Source organism: Mustela erminea, chromosome 6, assembly GCF_009829155.1.
Source record: "Mustela erminea isolate mMusErm1 chromosome 6, mMusErm1.Pri, whole genome shotgun sequence".
Taxonomy (NCBI): Eukaryota; Metazoa; Chordata; class Mammalia; order Carnivora; family Mustelidae; genus Mustela; species Mustela erminea.
This window is the reverse complement of record NC_045619.1, coordinates 13,622,650-13,647,752: the sequence shown is the minus strand read 5'-3', so window position 1 is coordinate 13,647,752 and position 25,103 is coordinate 13,622,650. Positions and strand designations below refer to the sequence as shown.

Here is a 25,103-nt window from a genome sequence, read left to right as displayed (position 1 = left end):
GGTGGTGCCAGGAGGTGAATTATGTGCCTTCGCAGGAGGAGATACCTGGATAAACTATCCTCATTGGACAGGAACATGCAGTTGCTAGCTTTTGGGGACACACTTGAGTCACTGTGACCTGACTTAAAATACGATGACGGAGGACAGTTTTCCCCTCAGGTTAAAAACAGCTACCTGGGTAATTTTTAACTCATTCATTATACCGGATCTCATGTTTGAAAAAGGAAATTAGTTTCTGGCTGCTTCGGAAATACTGAATAACAATGCCAAAAAAAAACTTATAATAATAAAATAAATAAGAGCAAAGTAACCCTGTAGAGTTTCTTGCTTCCTCTGCATTAGAAAACTCGGCAAAAATACGGTGAATCAGACCATTGAACACGGAGGAAAAACATGGGAGTGGGCTTGCTTTTTGGGTGAACAGGAAAGGGTAAAAATGCAGAGGACCCGGAGAAGTGTTGTCTCCATTTCAACATGGCCTGCTACACCACAGGGAATGCCAAGTCTAAATGTGTGACCCTGGCAGGGCCAAGGTCAGAGGCTTGGGCACCCACACTTCCCAGCAAAAATGAGACATGGGACTTTGATGAATTTATGTTAATGGTCTGGTGGAGCGCATGGATTTTTCCGATTGCCTAGATTAGAAGCCAGTTATTTCAGCCAGGAATTTAGATTCGTCCCTTCCATTTAAATGCGCGGGTGATAGCACAGGTTCTCAAGAAAAGGTGTTGCTGTAGAAGTGAGAAAAGCAAAATGAAATCTTGTCTGGGAAATAAGCTGTGGTTTTCCGGGGTCATAAGTAGCAGGAGCTACTCACCCCGCACCCAGATGGAGAGAGAGACCTCCTCTTAGCATATCTGACTGCCATTTACTTACTGGTCTGCTTCAATAAACTGAGCTCTCTGAGGCCAAGGACTGTATCCTTCATCATCTCTGCAATCCTAGTTCTGAACATCGTCCCTCGCACTCAGAGCATGTAGTGAAAGGCTGCCGAATGGACAGATGACTTCACAGACAAACTTGGCTGTTGACTTAGGCAAGCACCAGGCAGATCGAACCCAGGGCACGGTCACATAATGGGTGGGAAAATCGTGCAGACCCAACAACTTTCAGGCTTCTTTGAGAAACAGTACAAGGCTGCTTAGGAATAACTCTACCTTCTAGGCTGGCCACTCACCTGGTCAGCTAAGGAGGTGGACAACATGCCCATGAGCTCCCTCTCTGCAGTCAGCCGCCACATCTGCTCCCACTTCATCTTCCGCAGCTTGTCCAGAAGTAGCAGGATCACTCCTGGGCAACAGCAGAGGATGGAAGAGGGAAAAGCGACGGTGAGACGCAGAGCCAGGCACACGCTGCCCACGGTCTGGACGTGAACACAGCTGGGTTCCATCCCAGGCTCTGGGAGGGACGCGTTCTCTCTGCAATATCCTCACTGGACAGAGAACGTTACGGCGGCCTCAAAGGCTGTTGCAAACACTAAGTGAGATGGACAAAACAGCCTAGCACTTTCTGGAGACGGGATGGTGGGGATAGTTGCGCAACCATGCGAATGTACTTAATGCTTCTGAACTGAACACATAAAGGTGGTTAAAAGGGTATAATTACAATTATGTCATGCTATTTGGCCACACTCATTTTAAAAAGAGCATAATATTGCACCTGCGATGTACTCCATTCCCTATAAGCATTAGGTTCCTTCCTACTTTTTTTTTTCCCCCAGAGAGAGGACAACCTTCCTAGGTTTAGTTGAAGGAAGATGTTTGTACAATCTGCGCCGTTTATCTTTATAGATAAAGAGCAGCTCTCCGGCAATTTTACTCTAGGTAAGTCTGGCCAACTGACTTTGCATTTATTGACAAGCCATACACGCTTGTTCCAGTGCTCCTGACTTCCAAAGTCTTCTCTGGTCCCCACAACCAACACAGGTGTAAGCTACGGTGAAGGCAGTGCTGACGCTGATGAGCTCCATTTTTGTTTTGTTTTGTTTTTTAGTTTTCATGGGGAGGGACCTGGGCGCTGTGTAGCGAAAGAAATTGTCATTGTATACCCTTCTGTTATTTTTTTTAAAATGTTAGAAAAAAAATCTGAAATTTATGACTCAGGCAAAAATTAACTAGTGACAGTCTAAAAAGGAAAGCAGATTTTGGCTTTGCTGGATGACTCAGAAGCATGGTCACTCCCAGGGCAGTCGGAACCTGCAGAGAGTGCCCAGAGCAGGGAACACGAGGAGCCAGGAGAATTTCCCTGCAGGCCAATGCAGTTAATTTGGTGGATGGAACTGTAGCACCCATGGGCCCCCGAATCAATCCTACCCAGGATGCTTAGCTCAGCAGAATGGCCGGTGAAGAAAACTCCAGGAGATGACGAATGATCTTAGTTGATACCTGGTACATATATCGCTAACATTTTTGGAAAGAATCTGAACCCCTAAATCCCACATAAATGTCAACTTTGAGGCTTTTTTAAAAAACCGATTCCAGTGGTACGTATGTGAAAAAAAAAAATAAAGTCACCATTTCATCCAAGCTGTTTGGTCTGGTAAAACTGAAATTAAAAAAACAAAACAGAGGCACCTAGGTGGCTCAGTGGGTTAAAGCCTCTGCCTTCGGCTCGGGTCATGATCCCAGGGTCCTGGGATCGAGCCCCGCATCGGGCTCTCTGCTCCGCAGGGAGCCTGCTTCCTCTTCTCTCTCTGTCTGCCTCTCTGCCTAGTTTCTCTCTGTCAAATAAAAAAAAATTATAAAAAAAAAAAATAAAAAAACAAAAAAAACAAAACAAACCAAAAAACGTACATGATAATGGTCAGCCTGGGGTAATACGCAGATCTAAACTCATAAGTCAAAAGCTCAAATTACCTTTTTTGCATATCTCCTTTGCGGTTTGCTAGGTTCTGCCCATGTCTTTTCATTCAACGCTCACAACATCACTACAGGCTGGATGTCATCATCCTTATTTTGTAGGTAGGGAAACTGAGGGGTTGATTCAGACACTTGAACAATTCACAGTATCAAAGAAGCTCTAGCAGATTCGAACTCAGAGTTGGCTGGCTCCAAAGCCACTGCTTCTTCATCTACACAAGAGATCCCAGAGCCCCAGCACTGGAGTCCTATGACTCAGGCCAAGACTTTTTCCTTTCGTGACTTTTGGTTTCTGTATGTGTAAAGCAAGGAAAATGCTACTTGCCCTGTGCAACTCAGAAAGCGGTTATGCCCCCTAGGGGTAGGCTAGCAAATATCTGATTACAGGCTCTCCAAGGGGAAAAAATTAAAACTTGATTGGTAGCATTTGCTGATTCCCATAGAATAAATACTCCCACCATGGCTGATTTCAAGCTACGTATGTCATGTCCCGAACACCCAGTTGGGAAGAAATGCACACAATTGACGTGCCTTCCCCCCACCCCCACCAACACCCCAAGTCAATGCAAGCTAGCTCTAGCACACCACTGACTTTGTTCACAGAAGCAGTTTTAGAAATAATGAAATTCACCATAAGCTCGCTACTTGCTTCTTTCTGGGACAAAGAAAAGAAAATAAAAATTTACGAAGTTACATACCAAGAGAACACAGTGAGGTATTCAAGAATATCTATCCCAGTCAAACACATAAGAGAATTTCCTTAAATCTCACTGCAGAAAATAAATCTAATTAGGTTGGGGAGATGCTCTCATACACAGAAAAAATGGGGAGAGGGTGGAAGCCATCCATACACAGTGATGGAAGGGATTAATGCACATTCTGGAGTCCCTAGAGATGTCGATAGATCTATCAGTCTCAGGGGACTGAACTGAGAATTGATGCCTTTAAATGGTGTTAAGGCTTGGCAAGTCCTCTGTGGCCGATGTGACCCCACCCTGCGTGCCAGACTCGTTGAACAGAGGTGGGTGTCTAGAACAGGAGCCTAAATGCAGAAACGCGGGCTTATTCTCCTGGTCCCCCAGCCTTTTCCGTTGTGTGATGTTAATTTTTTAAAATTTTATTTATTAGACAGAGATCACAAGTAGGCAGAGAGGCAGGCGGGGTGGGGGCGGGGAGCAGGCTCCCCGCTGAGCAGAGAGCCCGATGCGGGGCTCGATCCCAGAACCCTGGGATCATGACATGAGCCGAAGGCCGAGGCTTTAACCCACTCAACCACCCAGGCACCCCTGTGATGTTAATTTTTTAAAAGCATGAACTCTTCCAAAACAACAGAAAATTCTTGAAACTAAAATGACAAATACCCACCACTCCAGTCTAATAAATGAGAAATACACTGCCACATTTGCTGTGAATAATACAACATGACAGATAAATCAAAAGCTCCTTCATCTTACTCGGGCTCTCCCTTTCCCAAGGGTAACCACTACCCCGAGGTGGCTGGGTTTCCCTTCCACGCATGCGTTTAGTTTTATTCTCTACGCATGTATTAATCAACAAGCTATGGGGCTTTGTCTCAGAGTGTCTCCCTTCCATTCTAATTTCTCCTCTCACCCAATTTTATGTCCTTAAGACTTAAAAGCAGGTGAAAATTTCAATATCTAGTCTATTCGTTGCCATCACTTTACTCATTGTATGAAGAGACCACAGGTTATTTATGTATTTCCCGACCCAACGACATTTTGGTTGCTTTCTGGGTTTCTCCTATTATAAGCAATGCTGCAGTAGACATCCTAATCCTGACCTATGGGGCGCACGTCTGAGAAGTTAGCTGGGGTCCAGTCTCCAAAGCTGTAAGGATTGCCATGTTGGGGGTGCTGTTTGCCCTAAAACATCTCGAACTTCTCCGTCGTCCTCCTCTCTTACGTTGAGACCATCATGGTGTCCTACGGATTCCACATGTGAGCGGCTTCTGCGTCTCTTCCTCTACTGACCCATCCAGTAATTTAGTGAGCACCTACGCTGTGCCAACAACGGAAATAGACTTGTGTGTGTTACTCATCCCTACTTTTCCCGATTTCATGGGTTTCATTCAAAATATTAATTCAACTGGATGGAGAACATTCAGTGTTGGCCAGACCCAGCCACAAAAGACACGCAAGCCATCGCGATTCAGGTGCACACTGAGGACAGGCACTGTTCATTTAGGGAACGCGGAGGGAGGCCTCAGTAGCCAGGATCCAGGGCGAGGACCAGGTCAGGCAGACGAGGTAGGGACATCTGAAGACAAAGGCAGAGCAGCAGGACGGCGCATGCGGGAACTGGGATGTGTGATGGTGGGATGGCTGAACTAGAGCTCTTTGGGGCAAATGTCAGGAGGCGACCCCGAGCAAGTGAACAGGGGATGCATCAGGAAGGGCTCGTAGCTCTCCAAAAGAGATGCTTTCCAAGCATTTTCGTGTCACTTCTTACACAGAAAATGATATCCGTCCAACTTACTTGTGACTGGAAGGGCTCATTCAGAGGGTCTGGCTGCCCCGGGTCCCATTCAGGGGCCCCCACGGCTGAAGGGATCACCATTTTGGCACATCTGTCACCCACATATGCCACACAGGTTAGAAAGTCCTGCCCAGGGCACCTGGGAGCTACTGAAGGATTTTGAGCAAGAGAGGGACCACAGTGGAATCTGTTTCAGAAAAGCCAACCTAAAATGGTGCTCAGGTCGCTTCACAGGCTCAGAGGCCTCTCAGATCTCAGGCAGTCTAAAGAACAAGTGGTAATTCCTTAGCCGGGCACAGGAGGCCCATCTTGCCACGATTTACTGTTTTTCTTTCCAACAGACCATTCCTTCCAGCAAAACTGGCATGATGGCATCTTGCCATTTTACTAGGTCTTTCTCTGCAAACTTGACGAGCGAATACGCAGTTTGGTTTTCTCTTTAGAATCCCAGAAGGTTGGCTAAATATATTACTGTCCATTCCCTGAGTCAATTAGAATCCCAAACGAAACAAAAAACTCATGAGAAGCAGATTACAAAGCTTATGAACTCCACTGCCGGCTTCCGCATTCAAGAGCTTCCACATTTATCCTCTTCTGACTCCATAACATCTTAGAAAGGAGACAGGCTGCTCATTATCATCGCTTTTGGACAGCTGTGGGAAGTGAGGTGCTAAGAAGGTGACTCTTCAGGGTCACGGTTAGTGCCTTTTCCCAGACAGGGCGGGGAAAGGGTCTTCATCCTTCAATTTTAGAACATGAAGGCTGCATCCTCTCTGTGCCAGTAGGGTCTATGGGATATATGTCTCAATGCCTTTTTTTTTTTTTAAGATTTTATTTTTAAGTTATCTATATACCCAATGCGGGGCCTGAACATATAACCCCAAGACCAAGAGTTGCATGCTCTACTGATTGAGCCAACCAGGTGCCCTGTCTTGATGTTTTGAAGGGCTGCCTCGTGGTAAGCATGAGTGCCAAACGTGGACTTGGCCAACGCAGGCCAATAGGAACTGATAGGAAACAGGGCTCCCAGGACCTACCACCTGGTCAGATGTGGACTTCTCTTGACATATCCAATAAGCCAGTGGGGCCCCTGTCTGGTCTCTCATCAGGCATTCAGAAGTTATTTCTTCTAGAATTCATGTACAATTGTGTTTTGAGGACCTCCTATTACTCACTGGGTTAGCTGGTGACTTCACGGTTTGTAAAATACAGTCCTTGCTCTTACGGAGCAAGACCTAATGGGGAAGGGAGGGGGTAACCCAGAAAATACAAACACTGTGACAGGGTAAGAAGCACAGGAGCTGGGGCGCCTGGGTGGCTCAGTGGGTTAAGCCTCTGCCTTCGTCTCAGGTCATGGTCCCGGGGTCCTGGGATCGAGTCCCATATTGGGCTCTCTGCTGAGCAGGGAGCCTGCTTCCCCCTCTCTCTCTCTGCCTGCCTCTCTGCCTACCTGTGATCTCTGTCTGTTAAATAAATTAAAAAAAAAAAAAAAAAAGAAGCACAGGAGCTGGTATGGAATCAGGCTGTGATTGAGTGTGGTGGGAAGCATTAGGGAAAAGCTTCCTGAAATAAATGGTGTCCGACCTGAAAGCTAAAGGGTGCAGAGTATCACCTACGTGAAGGTCGGGTCAGACAGGCGCATCCCGCCAGGTCTGTGCACATCTATCAGGCAGAGAAGATTTGCCAACACGTCTGAACAGCACACCTTAAAAGGTAATGACCCATTTCCCCCTCTTCACCCAAAAGATGAAAATTAAAAAGTGGCCACATAAAATTGTCTAGCACAGGTGAAAATGTTTGTCTTTGCTCATAAATCTGTAATTAACCACAGGTTATTTGTACAATAAATGTCCCCACATCCTCGTGCTGAGGCTGTAGAACGGATTCTGGGAAAACAGGTGTTTCTGTAACCATCACGGAAGTGGAAGCTGTATTTAACGTGGATACCCCAAGTTTTTCCACGTGGACTTGAAAACAGAAGCTCTGAGCTTGAGTCTTGACATTTTCTCTCACCAGCAATATCTCTTGAGAAAAGTCATCGGGATTCTGAGCCCCAGTTCCTTCTCTGTAATTTGGGGACAATCCCACATTAACTTCAACATGATCATGAGGACTCTATTTTTATTATTTTTTAAATATTTTATTTTTCTATTTGACAGAGAGAGAGTGAGAGAGCTCAAGCAGCAGGGAGCGTCAGGCAGAGGGAGAAGCAGTCTCCCCGCTGAGCAGGGAGCACAGCGCGAGACTCGATCCCAGGACCCTAAGATCATGACCTGAGCCAGGAAGACGCCCAAACGACGGAGCCACCCAGATGTCCCAATTATGAGGACTTAAAAAAAAAAAAAGCATATCTTTAAAAGTATCTGGTATATGCCATGATTGTTCTTTTCTACCTCAAATTAAAAATCCAACAATATTAAGAAGTATCTAGAACAGCAGGCACAGTGCTCAATGTGGTTGAACTGAGAAATAATTAATCAATAATCAATATGCATACCCAGTAATTCACTTGCCAGCCTGAATTCACGCATCTTTCTAAAAGTCTTTAAAATCCCCTTGTGTGTGGAATGGCTTGGACACTTAAAAATTCAGAAATACTGGGGCAAGACCACATTCCTTCCCAGTCTTCTGTCAAAGAGGCAGCTTACGGTGTCACAGCCAGCATGATTAGGAGGTCCCTCAGGATTCTTAAGTGATAGGATCCACAAGAAGAAAAAAACATTAAATAAAGGAAAGAAAATCTACCCCAAGTGAAATTACAAGCATCAAGGTTGTTCCTAAGCCACTAAGGTGTCAGCACACGCCATTACATATAATCACACAGACAGGCACGAGTGAGAGACTCTGCCCATTTCCTCAAAGGTTAGGAGTTTGCATGCAGATTGTACAAAAGCCGAAAAACAACATTTTCGGGAGAAACAGAACTCTGGCTGTTTCTTGGCCTCCCTCCTATGGTGTTGGGGAGATAGCCTAATTAATGATTGTAAAGGCCTCTGAAAATATGAAGTGGTACATAAAAGCTTATAAATAACAGTTACAGAAACTATACATTTGCTCATTAAGGTGTCTAATTATCCCTCACTCCACTTGCGCAATTTCCCACCAGAACGAGTACAGAGTGTGTGCACGCAAGCCATGTGGGAGCCAGCTTTTTAAGTGCCTGCGGGTTAAAATGATGCAAACGGCCCCTTCTGAATTCGGGCCCTTTCGAGCTGAAATGACACGGATTTGGCTTTGCAATGCTTGCCCAGGAGTCAGACTCTGACACTAAGCCCTCCTGCTGTCAGTGGGACGGTGGTGCCAGGAAAAAAGGCTTGACTTTGGCCTTTGCATGGCCTTTGCTGCTGCGTGGTCCATTTCCCTACTTGCTGTGGGGGGTCTGGGAGCGTGGGGTGAGCCCTTGGCCCCGGCGGCCAGCGCTCTGCACACAGGCAGCATGCCTTTGCTGCTACAGGGACTCCCAACAGAGCTGGCTGGGAGGCACGGGGCTGGCAGGGCTTTACCTTCAGCTGTTGTGCTGCGAGCATAAGAGACCGGCACTAAATAAATCAATGAATAAATAAATTAAAAATCAAAGGCTTCTCCTGTGAACATCTGGTCCAGCGGTAGGGCATGTCATCTGTGGGATCAGACCGCAATGTTTCTGTTTTCCAAACGGAGTATGTAGCAATGGCTCGGGAGCCAAGATGGCAGGGAAAGAAAGGTGGGTGTCTACGGAGAGAGGAGGGAGGAAAAAATGCTTTTGAAGACGAGCCAGATGCTGGTTCTTACCGTTGGGAATGCAAGGAGAAGAAATGGAAGACGGTGACGGTGTTGGTAGCACTCGCCATTTCTCCAGCACGTCTTGCCCTCCTTAAAGGCCCTCCGAGTCTGAGGACAAACCTGCAGGGTGGACGGAGTGATCCCCATCTGACGGATGGAGAGACAAGGCTCACGCATAGCAGCGAGGGGCAAAATTAGTCTTGCTCTATGATCTGTGACCTTTCACCCATGCCATGCTGCCGCCTAGCAGGTCCTAGCAGCCTTTAGAAGGTCATGACCATGTCCCCCCTCTTCTCGAAAAACATGAAAATTAAACGGCGGTCACATTAAAATTGTCTAGCGAGGGTGAAAACTGGGTGTGTGCGTGTGTCTGCATACACGCTCGAACAACTCAGGTAGCTCTTGGAAAAACATGCTTGAAGGACTGCATGGAGACCACAGGCCATCACTGGTTTGCTTGCCTGAAAACTTATGGGGAGAACCAAGTGATACACGGAGCCAGGAATGGGAGGGCTTCTGCACAGGTGGGGCATGATCAGGTCCCCAGGGGCATGGGTGACTGGCTGCCAACCAAGAGTGACGGCGATCAGCACAGTGTTTCAGAGTGAACGTGTCATCTCTCTCCTGTGTGGCTCGGAGAGCCTCTTCTCTCTGCGTCTGTCTGAGCCCGCTCAGCGAGGTCCTGGGCACGTCATACCACCTCCTGGGGTGTTCTTCGGCGTCACAAAAGCCTTCTGTTTCAGAGGAAGTCTACCATTGTTTCTTTCCATGCAAAATGCTTCCATTCAAGCTAAAGAGAATGGCTCAAACCAGCCTGGTCAACCCAAACCCCGTGCTTCCTTAGTTCAGGAGGGGAAACGGAGGCTACGTGAGATCAGAGCAGGTTTCAGACTAATCCTCTGTTCCTAAACTCACAGTGGCCACACGCACGCTAAACCACAGTGCGTTACAACAGGTGTATGGGAAACAGCCTTAAGTCAGGATATTAAGTTTAGGACACGCTGGCTTTAAACAGAGTTGGCTGTACCGGTGTGCATGGTGAATCCCAAAGGGGGCTACTGGATCCAGTATTTCCCAGATTTATTTACCAGGACCTCTTCTCCCCTTGCCCCCAGGACTCTGTAGGATATTGCTTTTCCTTTGCTCTGAGTCCATGCTGGCTCCTGCCTGCATTTTCTTGGCTCTCTTCCTGCACTCCAAGGGCCCACACATGAAGATACAAATCTGTTTCCCTAGTCCTTCAGCGTGTCCTGTGGTTTTGCTGGTTGGAACCAGAGAAACAAAGGCTGAAGTGGGCACTGTGCGTACTTCCATCCCAGCGGCTCCAGGGACCGTGTGGGCTTTCATCCTGGAAACATTCACGAAAATGACCCTCGAAATCGCCACTCTCCTCTCTCCCGCTTTGAAGTGCTGGAGCTCTCTTCTTGTGTGTGACCCGACAGAAGGTGAGTTTATTAAAAACCACTTAATTTAAAATCCCCCGCTGATTTTACCTGGGACTCATTTTTGATCATATAAATTAAAAGCTTCGACTTTTTGTTTTTTTAAATCTTTTCCTTTCCAAAAGCTCTTGGGCAGACCGAGAGAAGAAACGGAAATCCTCCCCGCCGAAGCCTGAATTTACTGGGATTTTTGAAAGTGAGTGCGGATGGGGAACAAAGGGCTGCTGAGACCTTACAAAAGGCTGGTGGTCATTTGCTCACTCACTCATCCCCTCAATTAGTATTTAGCAAGGAACTTCCATGCACCAGGCACCAGACACATGGAGATGGGACAACCCGAGTGGTCCCTGCACACAGAGTCGGGAGGTGCCGTGGGCGCTCAGACAGAGGAGGGGTGTTCTGGGTGGGCAGGCTTGGCTCAAAGATCTATCTGCCCCTGGACAGAATATTTGGCCGAGACTGTGATATGGCTATGAACATGAAGGGTTTGGTGACTGGTGACCATATCTTAACCAAGACTCACAGAGCGTTTTCATGTTTGTGATTTTATAAGAAGCTTTTAATTGAAGTGTACTATACATGCCGAAAAGGGCAGAGACCCTAAGTACACCGCTTGATGAATTTTCAGAAAGTCAACTCACTGCTGTACCCAGAGCCCAGGTGAGGAAACAGAACACCACTAACAGACCAGCACGGCCCCTTACAACCACACACATGCCTGTCATCTTGCTATTTTGCCAAATTCTGAGATCCTGGTGTAGTTTAATCAGTTTCTGAATTGTATATAAATTGAATCATACACTTTTGATGACTGGCCTTTTTGCTCAGAACAATGCCTGAGAAATGCAGTCATGTCATCGCATGTAAGAGTTTGTTCCCTTAATGCTGTATAATTACCTATAATGTGAATGTTACCAATTATATATTTATCATATATATATCATTATATATGACACTGATGATGGGCATTTGGCCTTTTACAGTTGTGAAAGTTCTAACCATCTCTCTTGGCATTGTATGTGTCAATTTCTGGGTCTCAGGGAGTACGTATGTTCAGCCCAAGCACATCCTGTAAAGTGGTTCCTCCTCCTCTTTACGTTCTCAGTCCTTAGGCGTGAGAGTTCTCACGGATCCACACTCCCACAACTAACTCCCGCCAGATAAGGGCCCATCTCTTTGCGTTTTCAACCTTGCGGTAGATACACAGTGGTATTGTATTATGGACTGTAATTTGCATTTTTTAATGACTAATGAAGCTCAACACATTTTAGGGGTTCACTGCCCATGTGGGTACCCTCTTTGGGGAACTTCCTGTTCAAGTTTTCGTTCATTTCTTGTTGTTGTTGTTGGATCGCTTGTCTTCTTCTTGCGGCTCTATAGAAATTCTTGATCGATTTCTCTGCCCACTTATTTTGGAGATATACCTGACATACGACATTGCGTAAGTCTGAGGGGTACAATGAGTTGTCTGATATTGTTCTGTATCATGATATAATTCCTAGAGTAGTGTTAGCTAATTCTGCCTTCCTGTCATGTAAAATTATCTTTTTTTTTTTTTACTGCCCACTTTTATTTATTTTTTAAAGAATAATTATTTCTTTTGGATAGAGAGTAAGCACAAGCGGGAGGGGCAGCGGGAAAGGGAGCGAGAATCTCAAGCCGACTCCATGCTAAGTGTGGGGCCCGACCTCACAACCCTGAGCTCATGACCTGAGCTGAAACCAAGAGTCAGACGCTTAACCAACTGGGCCACCCAGCTGTCCTCTCTGCCCACTTTTGAAGCGAAGGACTGTGGGTCCTGAAGCTGGCTGCTTGTCCAGTTCTGCAGTGACAGACCCACTGCTCAGAGCTGGCTGGACTTCCCTGGGTGGGCCGTGCTCCCTGCCCGCGCTGCTAGTGTTGTGGAATCAAAGATTAAGCTAGAAGAAACCTCAGAAGGTTATCGAATCCAAGCCTCCACCCCATCCTCATCTTTCTGAGAAAACGGAGTCTCAGAAAGGCCTGGCTCAGAGAGAACTAGCACAAAATAAACAACACTCGAGGCTCCCCAGGACCCCCACCCTTCCCCTGGGCTTTCTCTTTGTCCTCTGCTCCCTACTTCTCTCCAACCACTCTCTTTAAACCCCTCTTATTTTCTAGAGTCCTGGGCCAATATGAGGGGGATAATTCCTGGTCAGATGCACAGACCCTAGGAGATTCTATAGGCAAGAAGGTCTTCTTAACCAGAGAGCACCTTGCAGTTAAGAAGCAGAGGAAAAGCACTGTTGTGGGTTGAACTGGGTTCCCCCAGAAAGGTATGTCTGAGTCCTACCCCCTTACCTGTAAACAGGACCTTGTTGGGAAATAGGGTCTCTGCAGATATAATCAAGTTAAGATGAGCGTCACTAAATAGGGATGAGCCCTAGACCAGTGATCAGAAGAGGCCCTGATGAGCCGACGGGGAAACAGAGGCAGAAGGGAGATCGGGGAAGACCAGGCAGATGCTGGCGTGACGCAGCCTCACTAAGGACTGCCTGGTGCTGACAGAGCAGGGAGAGGCAGGGATGGCTCTCGAGAATCTCAGGAGGGAGCATGGCCCCGCCAAGACCTGGGTTTGGACTCTGAGCATTCAGAACCATGAAGAATAAACCAGAAGCCACACAGTCTGGGGCACTTTGTTAGGGCAGCCTGAAGAAACGGACACAGCACCCAGACCCCAAATCCACTCGACCCTCGAGCGCCCTGAGATGCTGTCTCAGGCCAAACCTAAGATTGCCATTTTTCAGACAATCATTAAGTTGGAGAAGGTAAGTGATTCTGCCCATTTTAGACAACAAGTGATAAGAAAAGCCCAAGAGAGAAACCACGCTGGCTGGTCTGCAGTTTCACATCTCCCGCCATGCAGAAAACCCACCAGGAGAAGCGTGTGTTGTCGGACCAGCTCTGAGACGAGACAGGCTCTCGTGGCCAGGCCACCAGACAGCAGGAGATGACAGATACTGAACAGAGACATTCTGACCGTGCCTAGGCCACTGTCCTCCCGGTGGTCATTAAAGACTCTCCAGCCGAGCTCCGCCAGCAAAAAGAAAGTATTTTAAAGAGATGCCCATGGGAAGGCCTATAGAGAATCCAAGACGTGGGTCTTAAACTCACCAGTGAACAAAACTGAGCATATTATGAAGCTTAGAAAAGCCAGTGCAGGTACAAGAGCCGAGGACAGCACCACAGCCTGCCTGGGGGCTCTGGAGCCCCTGTGACATTTCAGCAGGTACAGAAAAAGAATGAATAGGAGTCAGACCTGCTGACCAGCCTGTTGGCATGGAGATTTTAATTTTTCTTTTTTTAACCAACAATGAGCCTGCCTCTCCCTACCAGTCCGGCTAGATGCTGCACTGCACCAGAGGCTATCTCATTTGCTTACCAAGAAGGGTGAGACAACGGGGCTGGCCCAGCGGTTCTGACCGGCCGAACGCCGTGGGCTAGAGCCTGGCTGAATGCGGAGCTAATGGGCCGCAGAGAGCGCGAGACGCTTTTTTGCGATTTCGAACGGAAACAAAGTGCGTCCACGTGGAAGAGTGCACTGTGCCTCTCTCTATGCTTCACCCGTTCATGTGCTCCAAGAAAAGGCGAGGACTGCACAAGAACCGGTGAGGTCGGGAGGGCCCAGAGCCCCCTTCCTCGCTCTCTTCCCTCCGCCTGGAAAGAAGGAGCAGTTCCGGAGTGTTTCTCACGTGCCAGGTGACCGTCCCCTCTGTCTGTCCGCTCCGGCTCCACTCTCTGCCCTTCTGTGTGCCCTGCGACATGCACACGGAATTACCTGGGATCCCGGGGGGCTGCTTCCTGGCTGGAAGCATCAGCCAGAGGCTGGAGGGTGGGAGGCAAGAGAGGGGGTCTCCTTCCCGGGCCCTCTCCGGTTTGGGCAGTGCTTCCCGCCGGGCCTGTGTCCCCTCCTGCTTCTGCCTCTGCTTGGTGGCCACGGCTCCAGCTCTCACTGCGCGCAAGCCGCATTCTCTCTTCCCTTTGCTTCCTGGGAGGGCTGAGATGTGTCCGTCCTCCCCCCACCCCAAATTCACATGAAGTCCAAGTGCCTTGGCGTGGGAACAGATTGGGGGAGAAGCTCTTCAAAGAGGTGTTAGGTGAAAATGAGATCATCAGGCTGGACCCTGACCCAGGATGACTGGTGCCTTTCCAAGAGGAGGAAATCTGGACAGGTACAGAGGAGAAGATGGTCACTGTGGGCCCAGGAGAAAGGCCTCAGAAGAAACCAACCCTGCGGACAGCTTGACCATAGACCTCCAGCCTCCAGAATTGTAAGAAACCGTGTGTCTGCTAAGCCAGCCAACCGTGGTACTTCGTGACGGCAGCCCCGAGAAACTGACACATGTTTCTTGGTCCAGAAATGGTACCAGCTTGCTGCTTCTGCGAGTGTCTGGTGCCCCAGCATCCCTGTTGATACTTCCGGTGTGGTCCACTCACCCCATAAATGGTCCCTTCCCTGGAACACCTTAAATCACCTGATGAGATTCTATTACCTGTATACTACAATTCTTTAATTCCCTGGACTGCTCCATGCAAATGGGATGATTCTGCTCAGCTTGCAAATTAGGAAACCGAGGCTCAGAGAGGCCATACAGCTAGCGAGTGGCAAAGCTGGGATCTCAACCAAGGTCCAACTCCAAGGGCACAGTGTGCTGACTCTGGAAGAGCTGCAGGGTGCCGAATGAAAGAGCCATTTCCCAGAATCAGAGGCTCCTGGAGTGGGAAGGAGCCTTGGACAACATCGAGAGCAATCCCTTTATTTTCTAGATGAGGAAAGCAAGATGCAGAGAGCTGAGCTCAGGGGCCCAAGGTCAGGAAGCTTGTGCGAGTCTCTTGACTCAGGCTTTGGTACTTTCTGGTGCTTTCCAGAGCAATGGCTCTCAAGCCTCCCACTTGGATTACTTCCAAGTGGGGACTCCATCATAAGGATGTAGAGTAAGGGTCCCAACATCAATCTACAGGTTAGCTCCATGGTTCTTGGCTCAGCTGTGTGACCTGGGACAAGTAGAGTAACTTCATTACTGCTCTGTGGCTCAGTCTACTCTTCTGTAAAATGGGTTTTCATAATGACTCATAGGATTATTGTCCTAAAACACTCAGTGCAGTGACTAACACACAGGGTAGTCTTCATTAAATAAAGAGCTATTGTTATTACCTGGGGGAGACCCAAACTAAGTCCTTCCTATTGACCTGTGGGCACTGGATTCACTGTCCAGAAGCTGAACGATAAGAAATGACAGAACTGGTAACTCACCAGGGTGGCTAAGCCTGCTACCAGACCCCTACCACACTCCAGGTGCTGTGCTAGGCATGTCCATTACCTCTACTCCTTGTAACATCCCAGAAAAGTTGGAACTCACTAAGAAGCTAGTAAGTAGGCATGCAGAGTCAAACCTAGTTCCGTCTGGCTCCCAAAACCATGTGTTTCCCAGGATGTTGTTGACACGAGATGATATTGGATATGCCTCGTAGGCAGAATGGCTGCCAAAAATCCCCCCACAACCCAGTCTATGCCTGTGACTTTAAGATCCACAGTCAACAGATACAGAAAAATCATCACACATGCTTTGTGCCACACACCATGAGCTCCTGAGGGCAGCCACGTGTCTGCCTGCCCCCCTCTGCCCCCCCGGCCCTGGGTTCCAACAGTCTGTGACACACAGCAGGTCTGCCCATCATAACGATCTGCCTGGGCATTGCGCTGAGCCCTGGAGCGTGGCATTTCAACCAGCACAGTGTCTAGGGCAGGGGAGGGGCCCTCTCTGGGTAGGGGAGGACCCAGAGAGGGCCCCTCCGTTAACGTGCATCCCTGTTACCCTGAAGCTGACTTCGAGGCAGCCTCTTAACGGCCTGGGCGGCAGTTCTGTCTTATTTCCTAGCACAACCACACTTCTAGAAGGAGCTGGGTTTGGCCAGGAGCTGGCAGTGCAGCACCGTAATGACTTGAGGGTCCGAGATGCAGGTTAATTCTGCTTTCCACATAAGCTGGGGCATGTTCGCTAATTTCTCTGAATTTCTCTTTACTAGTCTGTAAGATGGTTTACGGTGATATTACATCTATTTTTTCGTTCAACTACGGTCTGTTGAGAGTCTATGTCCCCGAACCCCTTCAGAAAACAGAAGCCACTATCCTCACAGAGCCGATATGCTGAGAGAAAAGGCAATACAAAGGCTGGGTGTACAGTGTGCCGCCTGATGATAACAATGAAGCAGGATAGGAGATCAGGGGTGCCCGGGAGGGGCATCTGTTGAAATTTTAAATGGATGGTCGGCAGAGGCGTCTCTTCAGAAGGTGATCTTTAAACAAAGACCTGCAGGAGGCCAGAGAGCAGGGCATGCCGATATGGGGGGAGCAATCAGGCAGAAGCAGCCACAAGTGCGGAGACCCCGAGCAGCTCATCTACTACGGAAACAGCAAGGAGTGCCTGCCTCCCGGGCTGCTGTGATAGTTAAACAAGATAATAATCCATTCGAAATACCACATTCATAACAAGTGCTCGATAAATGGGAGCCAGCACTATTAACATTATTCCCATGGGCACACAAAGGCCCGTATCTACGGCAAAGCGACACCAGCAGGCAGAAGGCCACAGTAACCCTTTGGGGTGTGAACCCACACTAATGAATGAGCCTATCTGTTCTCTGCCAGCCCGATGTGGGCAAACCGGCAGGCTGTCCTGTTCACCGGAGAGGATTTCCTATAAATTGGATTAGTGGGGTACGCACTGAATGCTGGGGAGAAAGAAGAGAGAACTTAATCCAGCTTTGTTGTGGTGTTGATCATTAAAAAAAAAAAAAAAGTGCAAAATTACCCCGGTCCAAGCTTTCGGGTGAGAGTGATGAATGTTCTTCCCTTGATAACGTTTCCAGCGTTCAATGAAACAGAAAGAAGGAAGGAGTGCATGATCCTTTTAAGGATCTGTTTAATGCGGACAGAAATTTCTCCCCAGAAATGCATTCCCGGCTTAAGTGGAGGGAGGGGACGTGCAGCAAAAGCTGTACCTGCGAGTGATTAGCCGAGGTGATCCTTAGTCATCAGAGATAACCAAGGAGGACCACAGGTGTATGAGCTTCGTGGCAGGAGGGCGGGGATCAGCGTGTGTGTGGCTTTTAAGGGCGGACAGTCATCCTAAGCTACGCTTTCAGAGACCCTGGAACTGGAACTCCATGTGATTTTTATATGCCACAAAATGTACTCATCTTTTTTCATTTTTTTCCCTCAGTTATTTAAAAATGTAAAAAAAAAAAACCCCAAAACAAAAAAACCACATTGCTAGTTAGAGACAAACCAAAACAGGTGGTGGCTCGACTGGGCAGCCTCTCTCGCCACTGTTCACGGTTAAACATAGGCAGACACCAAGTAGTCAGAATAAGACTGAGAAATAAACGTTTCCTCAGTATATTCGCCTGGCCACTCCAATTTAAGCCTAGGTTTGCTGAAGACAAGGGCCATGTTTTCTTCTCCTTTTGTTGCCTCCGTGGAGTATACTGGAAGATGAGCTTGTCTGTGCTGTGCAGGGCCCCCAGGGCCATGCTGGACTCATGGGAGCCCCATAAACTGAGCCTGCCGCAGGGCAGCAGCGACATCTGCCAAGAGATGGGGATTTCTCTGGGATAACTGTCCGAGTTGCGATGGCCTTCACTTGGAACAGTCCCCGAGGACCCTGCTACCCCATTCAGGATCTTCCGTGCCATTCTGATTAAAATACAACCGACCTGCTGGGTGGAAATGTCAAATATGGTCTACGCGGACATCTGGCAACTGAGGGCTCGGCAGCATGCGGGGGCACGTTTCAGCATAAAGGGGGATGACAGCAACGGCTTTCAAGGAAACGGGAAGACTGGGAGGCCAGTCTCTCTTTCTAATGTCACTGGCATCTTTGCTGGGATCTGTCAGTCCCGGGGAAGGAACAGGGTAATGGGTCATAAACCAGGCAATGACGGGGGTGCAAATAAACCACTGGGGGTGCATCTCCACGCCCCCCTCTTCCCTGTAGTCCAAGAACTTTCTCCATCGGGCACTTAGGCATTATAATCTTTGGTAACTGTTTCTAGGTTTTTAAATGTTTAACATTATTGAGAGAATGACACATACTTGTGTAGACAGAAGGCATTCGATGGGATGATTCGATACTCACAGACACTCAGAATGATCACCAAGATCTAGATAATTAGCACTTCCATCATCTCACACAGTTAACACAAGGAACTCTCCGACTCCCGCATCAGAGCTTCTAACTGGTTTGAGGTGAGCCCTGGACATCGGGGTGCTTAAGATCTCCCCCAGGGGATTCAATGTGCGGCTAGGACTCTGAAGTCCTCTTCTAAAGAGAGATTTTGAATAACCGTGCAAATTTATAAAGGATGTCGTGAGAAGGAAATGAGATAAAGCACGAAATGCACTGAGCAAGGGGCTGGGCACAGAGTAAATGCTCACTGATCGTTAGCGGGCGATACTAACCTGACACGTGGCCCGAGAGACACAGATGGCACAAGGGTATAAGATGGTCTCCGGCTGTCCTGTTGTGTTATTGGGGAAGGGGCTGGACCATCTCCCCCAGGAACTGCTCTATCAATCTCAAGCATTGAAGTCCAGAGAGAAGACTCGAAAGCAGGCTCAAGCACGGGGCTCTGCCGTTTACTGGCTCTGCTAATTCTGCAGTCAGTTATGCCTTTGGCACCTCCATCGGCTCCTCTTTGAAATGGGGATTATGTGAGCTAGAGCAGTGAAGCCTGAACTGACCTGAAGAGATGGGTACCGTGCACCTGAGAGGCCTCAAGGAAATCAGATGCCTCCCACCATAAGTATGTCTTCAAGGAAACCGTGCGCGGCGTGAATGCCAGATTATTTTCTTGATGGCAGGAAGATTTAGGGTCCTATCCTCCCTTCCTCCCTTCCTCTACAACTAAACAACACAGGTGTCTGGGTCACAGCTCCTGCTAGCTCTTGCTAAGACCTGAGTGCGGGACCGAGGAAGAGCTGAAGTTCCGTGGGCTTCCAGAGCAGGGCAGAAACTTTCAGAAAATGACCACCCCTCGTGTCCATGAATAGGTCCAGTCAATACACTTAGCCCCAGTGTGGAAATGCCAGAGCGAGGCAAAGTGACCCACAGTAAGGAAAGGGCTTTGCTCCTCTGGGCCACTGGTTTGCGATTCAGGGCTTTAAAGACTGAGCTGGGCCTCTTAGTTAGAGACCATCTACCTGAATTAAAGAAAGCTACAATTGGGTTTTGGATTAGAAGGCTACAGACCGGGTGGCTTAAGCCATGGGCATTTATTTTCTCACAGTTCTGGAGGCTAGAAGTCCAAGATCCAGGCAGAATGGCTGGCAAGACTGCTTCCTGGTGAGGGTTCTCCCCCTGGCTCCTAGAGGGCTTTTTCCGCCGTGTCCTCCCATGGAAGGTGGAGGAAAGGGGAGAGGGAGAGGGAACTGGAGCGAACCTTCTGGGGTCTCTTATTAGAGCACCAACCCTGCCATGAGGGCCCCGCCCTCTTGACTTCATCGGAACCTAATTATCACTCAAAAGCCCCATCTCCTCCGAATTCCATCACATGAGGTTAAGGCTTCAACAGCTGAATCTGGGGACAGGGCACATTCAGCCCACACCAAGTTCCTATTAAATAGCTACTCTGCCAGATACTGAGTCTCCTGCAAGATACAGACTGAGCTCCCAGCACAGAAAATAAAGCACACATATGTGGTCGATTTTTCACAACTTTACTTTTAAAAATTAGCTCTGATTTCACCTGACCAATACATTTAGCATTTTCTAATCTGTAAAAATTTAAAATATCTCTAAATGTTGGCGTAAAATTCATCGCGTACAACTACTTGCATAGGCAAATGAAATAAATATAAAGGATGTTTTATGGGAGGTGTTGTTGTTTGTAAATGATGGGGGAGAGCCCAGCATCTAAAAATACCCATTAATTAGGAAATGAGATAAATTATGGCATGTTCATCAAATGGAAAAACCATGCAGCTCTTCAAAAGAAAACACAACTTTATGTACCGACGCAGAAAGAGACCCAGCTTCGTATTTTCAAGTAGGTAGAGCACCTAACAATTAAAGAGGAGATGCGTGCATGACGAGAAGTAATTGAACAGGAGGAGGAAAGTCACAAATCCACTGCCAACTGCTAACGGTGTTCAACACCAGGGAATGTGATGGGGAGGGGGGTGGTTTCGTATGTTACTGTTTCTCAGTGGGGAACTGGTAAACGCTTGATCATGGCATCTCCGAAAGAAAAGCTCTGATTTTTAGTGTTTGCCCATTTGCAGGGTGTGAGTACCCCCACCGTGGCAGATCTCAACCGAGGACCACTGTGTCATGGGTGGGGTGAGGTCGGGGAAGAGACCAGGTGGTGGCACATCCCAATTCAGGGTCTCTACCATCTCAACATAGCAGATGTAAATAACCTTCCCAACACACGTAACAGTGAAATGATTAGGAAGTACTGACTTTTGAGTACTTATACCTTTTTAACCCACTGAGCCACCCAGGCGCCCTGAGTACTTACACCTTTTTAAGAAAATAACTTACATATTGGCAAGTTTATCCATCTTGATCTTTAACAGCAGGTGTGCCTAACAGCCAGACCTGGTTATTTCCTGAAAATTTAACCACAGGCTCTCCCAAGCCATGGCTCTGGTACATGACGGCATTCCTATGCCATCTGTCCTTTACAACAAATGCGGAGGTGGGTGGTTGTCTGAATGCTTTTTTACATGCAGTTTAAGATAAAAGCAGAGGGATCCGATTCTTTGGCAGTAATCTAGCACTCTTCTAGCACCTGGCAGAGGCTGTAATGGAATGTTCCAGCAACTGACCCACTCTTTCTGAAAGGACTACTGTGTGCCAGGTTTTGCAAAAAGGAATAGTTTATGAAGTCCCTATGTGCCCGAATATGGACTTTTTATACATACACGCTGTGCGTACACCTTACAGCAGTATCACCACTTCGCCCTGAAACACCCTGACGGGGTACCATGACTTGGGACTTTTGGATCCCGGACAGCCCTCTCAAACATCAAGGCGTAGGAAGCCCTGGTGATGAGGGAGGAGGTTTTCCAGCTGCAGGTCCAATGAGGAATGGCTACAAGGAAGCTGAGGACTACACATGGGCTCGGGCCGGAGAAGCAAGGGGCCGTATGTCATGAAGCAAGTGGCAGACGGCTGGTGATCGGCGTTAGGAAGCACCAGTAACTCTGTTCAGCTCTACAGATCTGCACCCTTCAACCTTCCCAGCAATGTGGTGACATTCCAGGGAAGGCACTTATGATGGACTGAAATGTGTGCTCCCCCAGACGGTATGAGAACGGGGGTGCTTCGGGAGGTGATCAGGTCGAAACAGCAGGGCCCTTATGAGTGGGATTAGGGCCCTTATAAGAGACGGACCACTGAGCTCCCTTGTCTTCTCTGCCACGGGGGTGGGGGATGGGGGTGGGGGGAGACACAGCCAGAAAGATGGCCATCTGTGAGCCAGGAAGTGGGGTCCACGCCAGACCCCCAATCTGCTGACACCCCCGACTTTGGACTTCCCAGCCTAGGGAACTGTGAGAAGTAAATCTGTGTTATTTATAAGCCACCCCGTCTCTGGGATTCTGTGACAGCAGCCTGAATGGGCTAGGACAGCATTATTACTCTCAGTTCACAGGAGAAGACCCCGGGGCACGGATAATTTTGCTTTTGGTTTCTCTTTGTGATTTACTCAGCAAAGAGAGGAGAAAAACCATGAGATTCCTGTCCAAGCTACCCAGGCAACAGAATCACGTATAAGGAAAATAGCTGGGGAGGGAGGGGAAGGTCTCAGAACGAGAGAGGTCGGGGGAGCAAGTCTGCTTGCACTGAAGGTCCGCTTCCGGAAGCCGTAAATTAAACACTCACTCTCCTGCGAGGCTGTGCCCTGGGGGCTGGGGCTGTGGGATGAAGAAAGGGATGCCAGAGGAACTCTTCCAGAACCCTGGCTTTTGCTCAGGAGGGCGGGGGATGAGGAATCTCGCCATGTTTTCAGGAAGCAGCTGGGAAAACGCTTTAGGGGCTCAGGGAAAGGAGAGCCCCCCACCCCATCAGGTCCGGTCGGCGGGGGTCCCTCTCCTGGCTGCCTTGCTAGTGTACTACAGAGAACCCAGAGCCCCCGAAGGCAACGTGGTGGGGTAAGTGCCCTCGGTCTGAAGATGGGCACTTCTGCAAAACATCTGAATAGGGTGCAGCCCCCAGCACCGAGATGAGAATTCGGCTCAGGGACAAGACATGGATGGGGACGCCGAAAAGGGAGAAGGTGCTGCGGGAGGGGGCTCGCTTTCTCCGTACAGTCCCAAGGGAAGCTGTGTCTTGTCTAAAAACCTCCCAGGCTGCTGATGCTGGATGGGCCCTGTAGCCTTCAGGCACCGGCCCCACCTAAGCTCCCAGCCTCCCTGCCGCCCCCGCGCTCTGCACCCCTCTGCCAGGAGTCTCAGCCACCATTTACCAAGTGCCTCTCCCCCGTTCACCAGGCATTCTCCATTCATTTCGTCTTTCCAGCCACCCTCGGAATGGGTACTGACACTCCCAACTTACCAGTAAAGAAAGTCAGGCAAAAAAAAAAAAAAAAGAAAAGAAAGGAAAAGAAAAGAAAAGAAAGGGATTTGCCTAAGTGATCGCCGTCTGGCCACTGATGGGGTCAGAACGTGGGCCCTTCACCACTCCCCGTATACTGGGCACATACTCTACAAGTCACACCTTCGACTAAACTAATGGCCCAAACGATGTGCTGTTCTCTGTGCCCGGGCTGGGGGGCTCCTGCTCCGTTGGCCTGGAAGGTCCACCCCCACGTCCCCACCTTCTGGTCCTCTTGGGGGATGCTCTTCTCACTGCATGCAAGCAGGCCTTCCCCGGGCTCCCGGGGCTGTGGGCACACCCATCCATCCCAGCACCCAATGACACTGCATTTTGCCCCAAGCTCCTACTTTAAGTCTGTGGTGACCACGTGGGGTAGGAGGAATGGTGGTGCAAGCAGAGACCACACCTGATTTTAGCTTCTGGTCCTAGTGTAGGGCCCGATGCCAGGCACCCGCCACTTGCCGAGTGTGTGCCTACGGAATGGGCAGACGCTGTAAGACCTGGGGACATGGGCTGTTTCCCACCAGAAACTTTCCGAGTTGTCTTCCAAGTCTGGAAAGGCGGGAGTGACAAAAGCTGGGATTCATTGATTCACTCAACAAATATTTGAGAGCTTTCCCTGTGCTTGCAGGACTAAGCGCCCGTCTTCCTCGCGCAGGCTAGCTCCTGAAGACCACCTGCTTTCCCTGTCACATTGTCCTCTCCGTCTGCAATGAAGACTCCTCCTCGAGCTCTGAATCCCTCCAACTCCCCATCCTGGAACAGGTGGAGAAGAGTCTGCTTTTAAGAACTCCTGTGATTAGATTTTGGGCCCATCGGATAAGCCAGGATAATCTCCTCCCTTTCAAGGTCTGTGATTATTGCTGCAAATTCTCTTTTGCTACTGTAACATCACAGAATCACAGGCTCCAAAGACTAGGGTATGGGCATCTTTCAGGGCCCTTCTGACTACCGCAACAGGCAGCAGTTGAATAATCAAAAATGTCTATTTTCTAACATTGATTAAAAGTGCGGGGGCACGGGGGTGGCTCAGTTGGTTAAGTGACTGCCTTTGGCTCAGGTCATGATCCTGAAGTCTCAGGATGGAGTCCCATATCGGGCTCTCTGCTCCACAGGGAGTCGTCTTCTCCCTCTGACCCTCCTTCCTCTTGTGTTCTCTTTCAGATAAATAAATAAAATCTTTAAAAAAAGAAAAGTGCAATGAAGAAAGGAAATCCTTTGGAGAAGATGGCCAAGTAAACCCATCGAGGGGGGAGGACAGCCGAGCTGAGCACGGGAGGCGGTAACAGGAAGAGCAGTCCAGGCAGGGGGCCCAGGCCCGGCGGTCAGAATGCATCTGGGCCACAGTCTGGAGGCCGGTGTGGCTGAAAGAGAGTGTGCAAGGAAGCCTAGGGGCCAGGGGCCTTGACGCGTAGCCATGAGCGGCCCAGGCCAACTCCCTTCCAGAGATGCCACACTTTGCCACGATTTCTCTCTGGGCTAGTGGAGCTCTACAAACCCTAGACCTCAGGCGGGAGAATGGGACCAGGTGAATGGCTCCAAAGCGTGTTAAAGTGAGGCACGGCTCCAAGGGCACGGAGGGAAGAATCCGACGGCATTCTGAAACAGCACACTCGAAGACTCTGATTTGAGCATCACTAGATTTTAGGGGCGGGGCCAGACGCCGCAGGGTCAGGAATGGCCCAGAGATGGGTTCATCAGCCGAAGCTTAGAGAATGTCTGCTTGATGTCTCTGCCCAGGGAGGGTGGGGCATGACCACGTGAGAGCAACATGAACATCCATCTCCAGTCCTGCTCGGGACCTTGGCTGTGTTTGCCGTTCTCTCTGGAATCCTGTTCTAGATCTCAGCATGGATGCTGATTTCCAGGTCTGCAGCTCAAACGCCGTCCTCTTGGAGAACCCTTCCCCAGACAAACGGCTCTTT

General features: G+C 48.9%; 1 protein-coding gene across 3 annotated transcripts in view; it reads right to left on the bottom strand.

Moving 5' to 3' along the window:
• Positions 1-25,103, bottom strand: part of LARGE1 (LARGE xylosyl- and glucuronyltransferase 1) — a 527,449-nt gene that overhangs the window by 83,123 nt on the left and 419,223 nt on the right. For all 3 annotated transcript variants that reach the window (XM_032346463.1, XM_032346461.1, XM_032346462.1), the window contains exon 8: positions 1,178-1,290. In XM_032346463.1, coding sequence (XP_032202354.1) covers positions 1,178-1,290 — 113 coding nt within the window. The remainder of the gene's footprint in view (positions 1-1,177; positions 1,291-25,103) is intronic.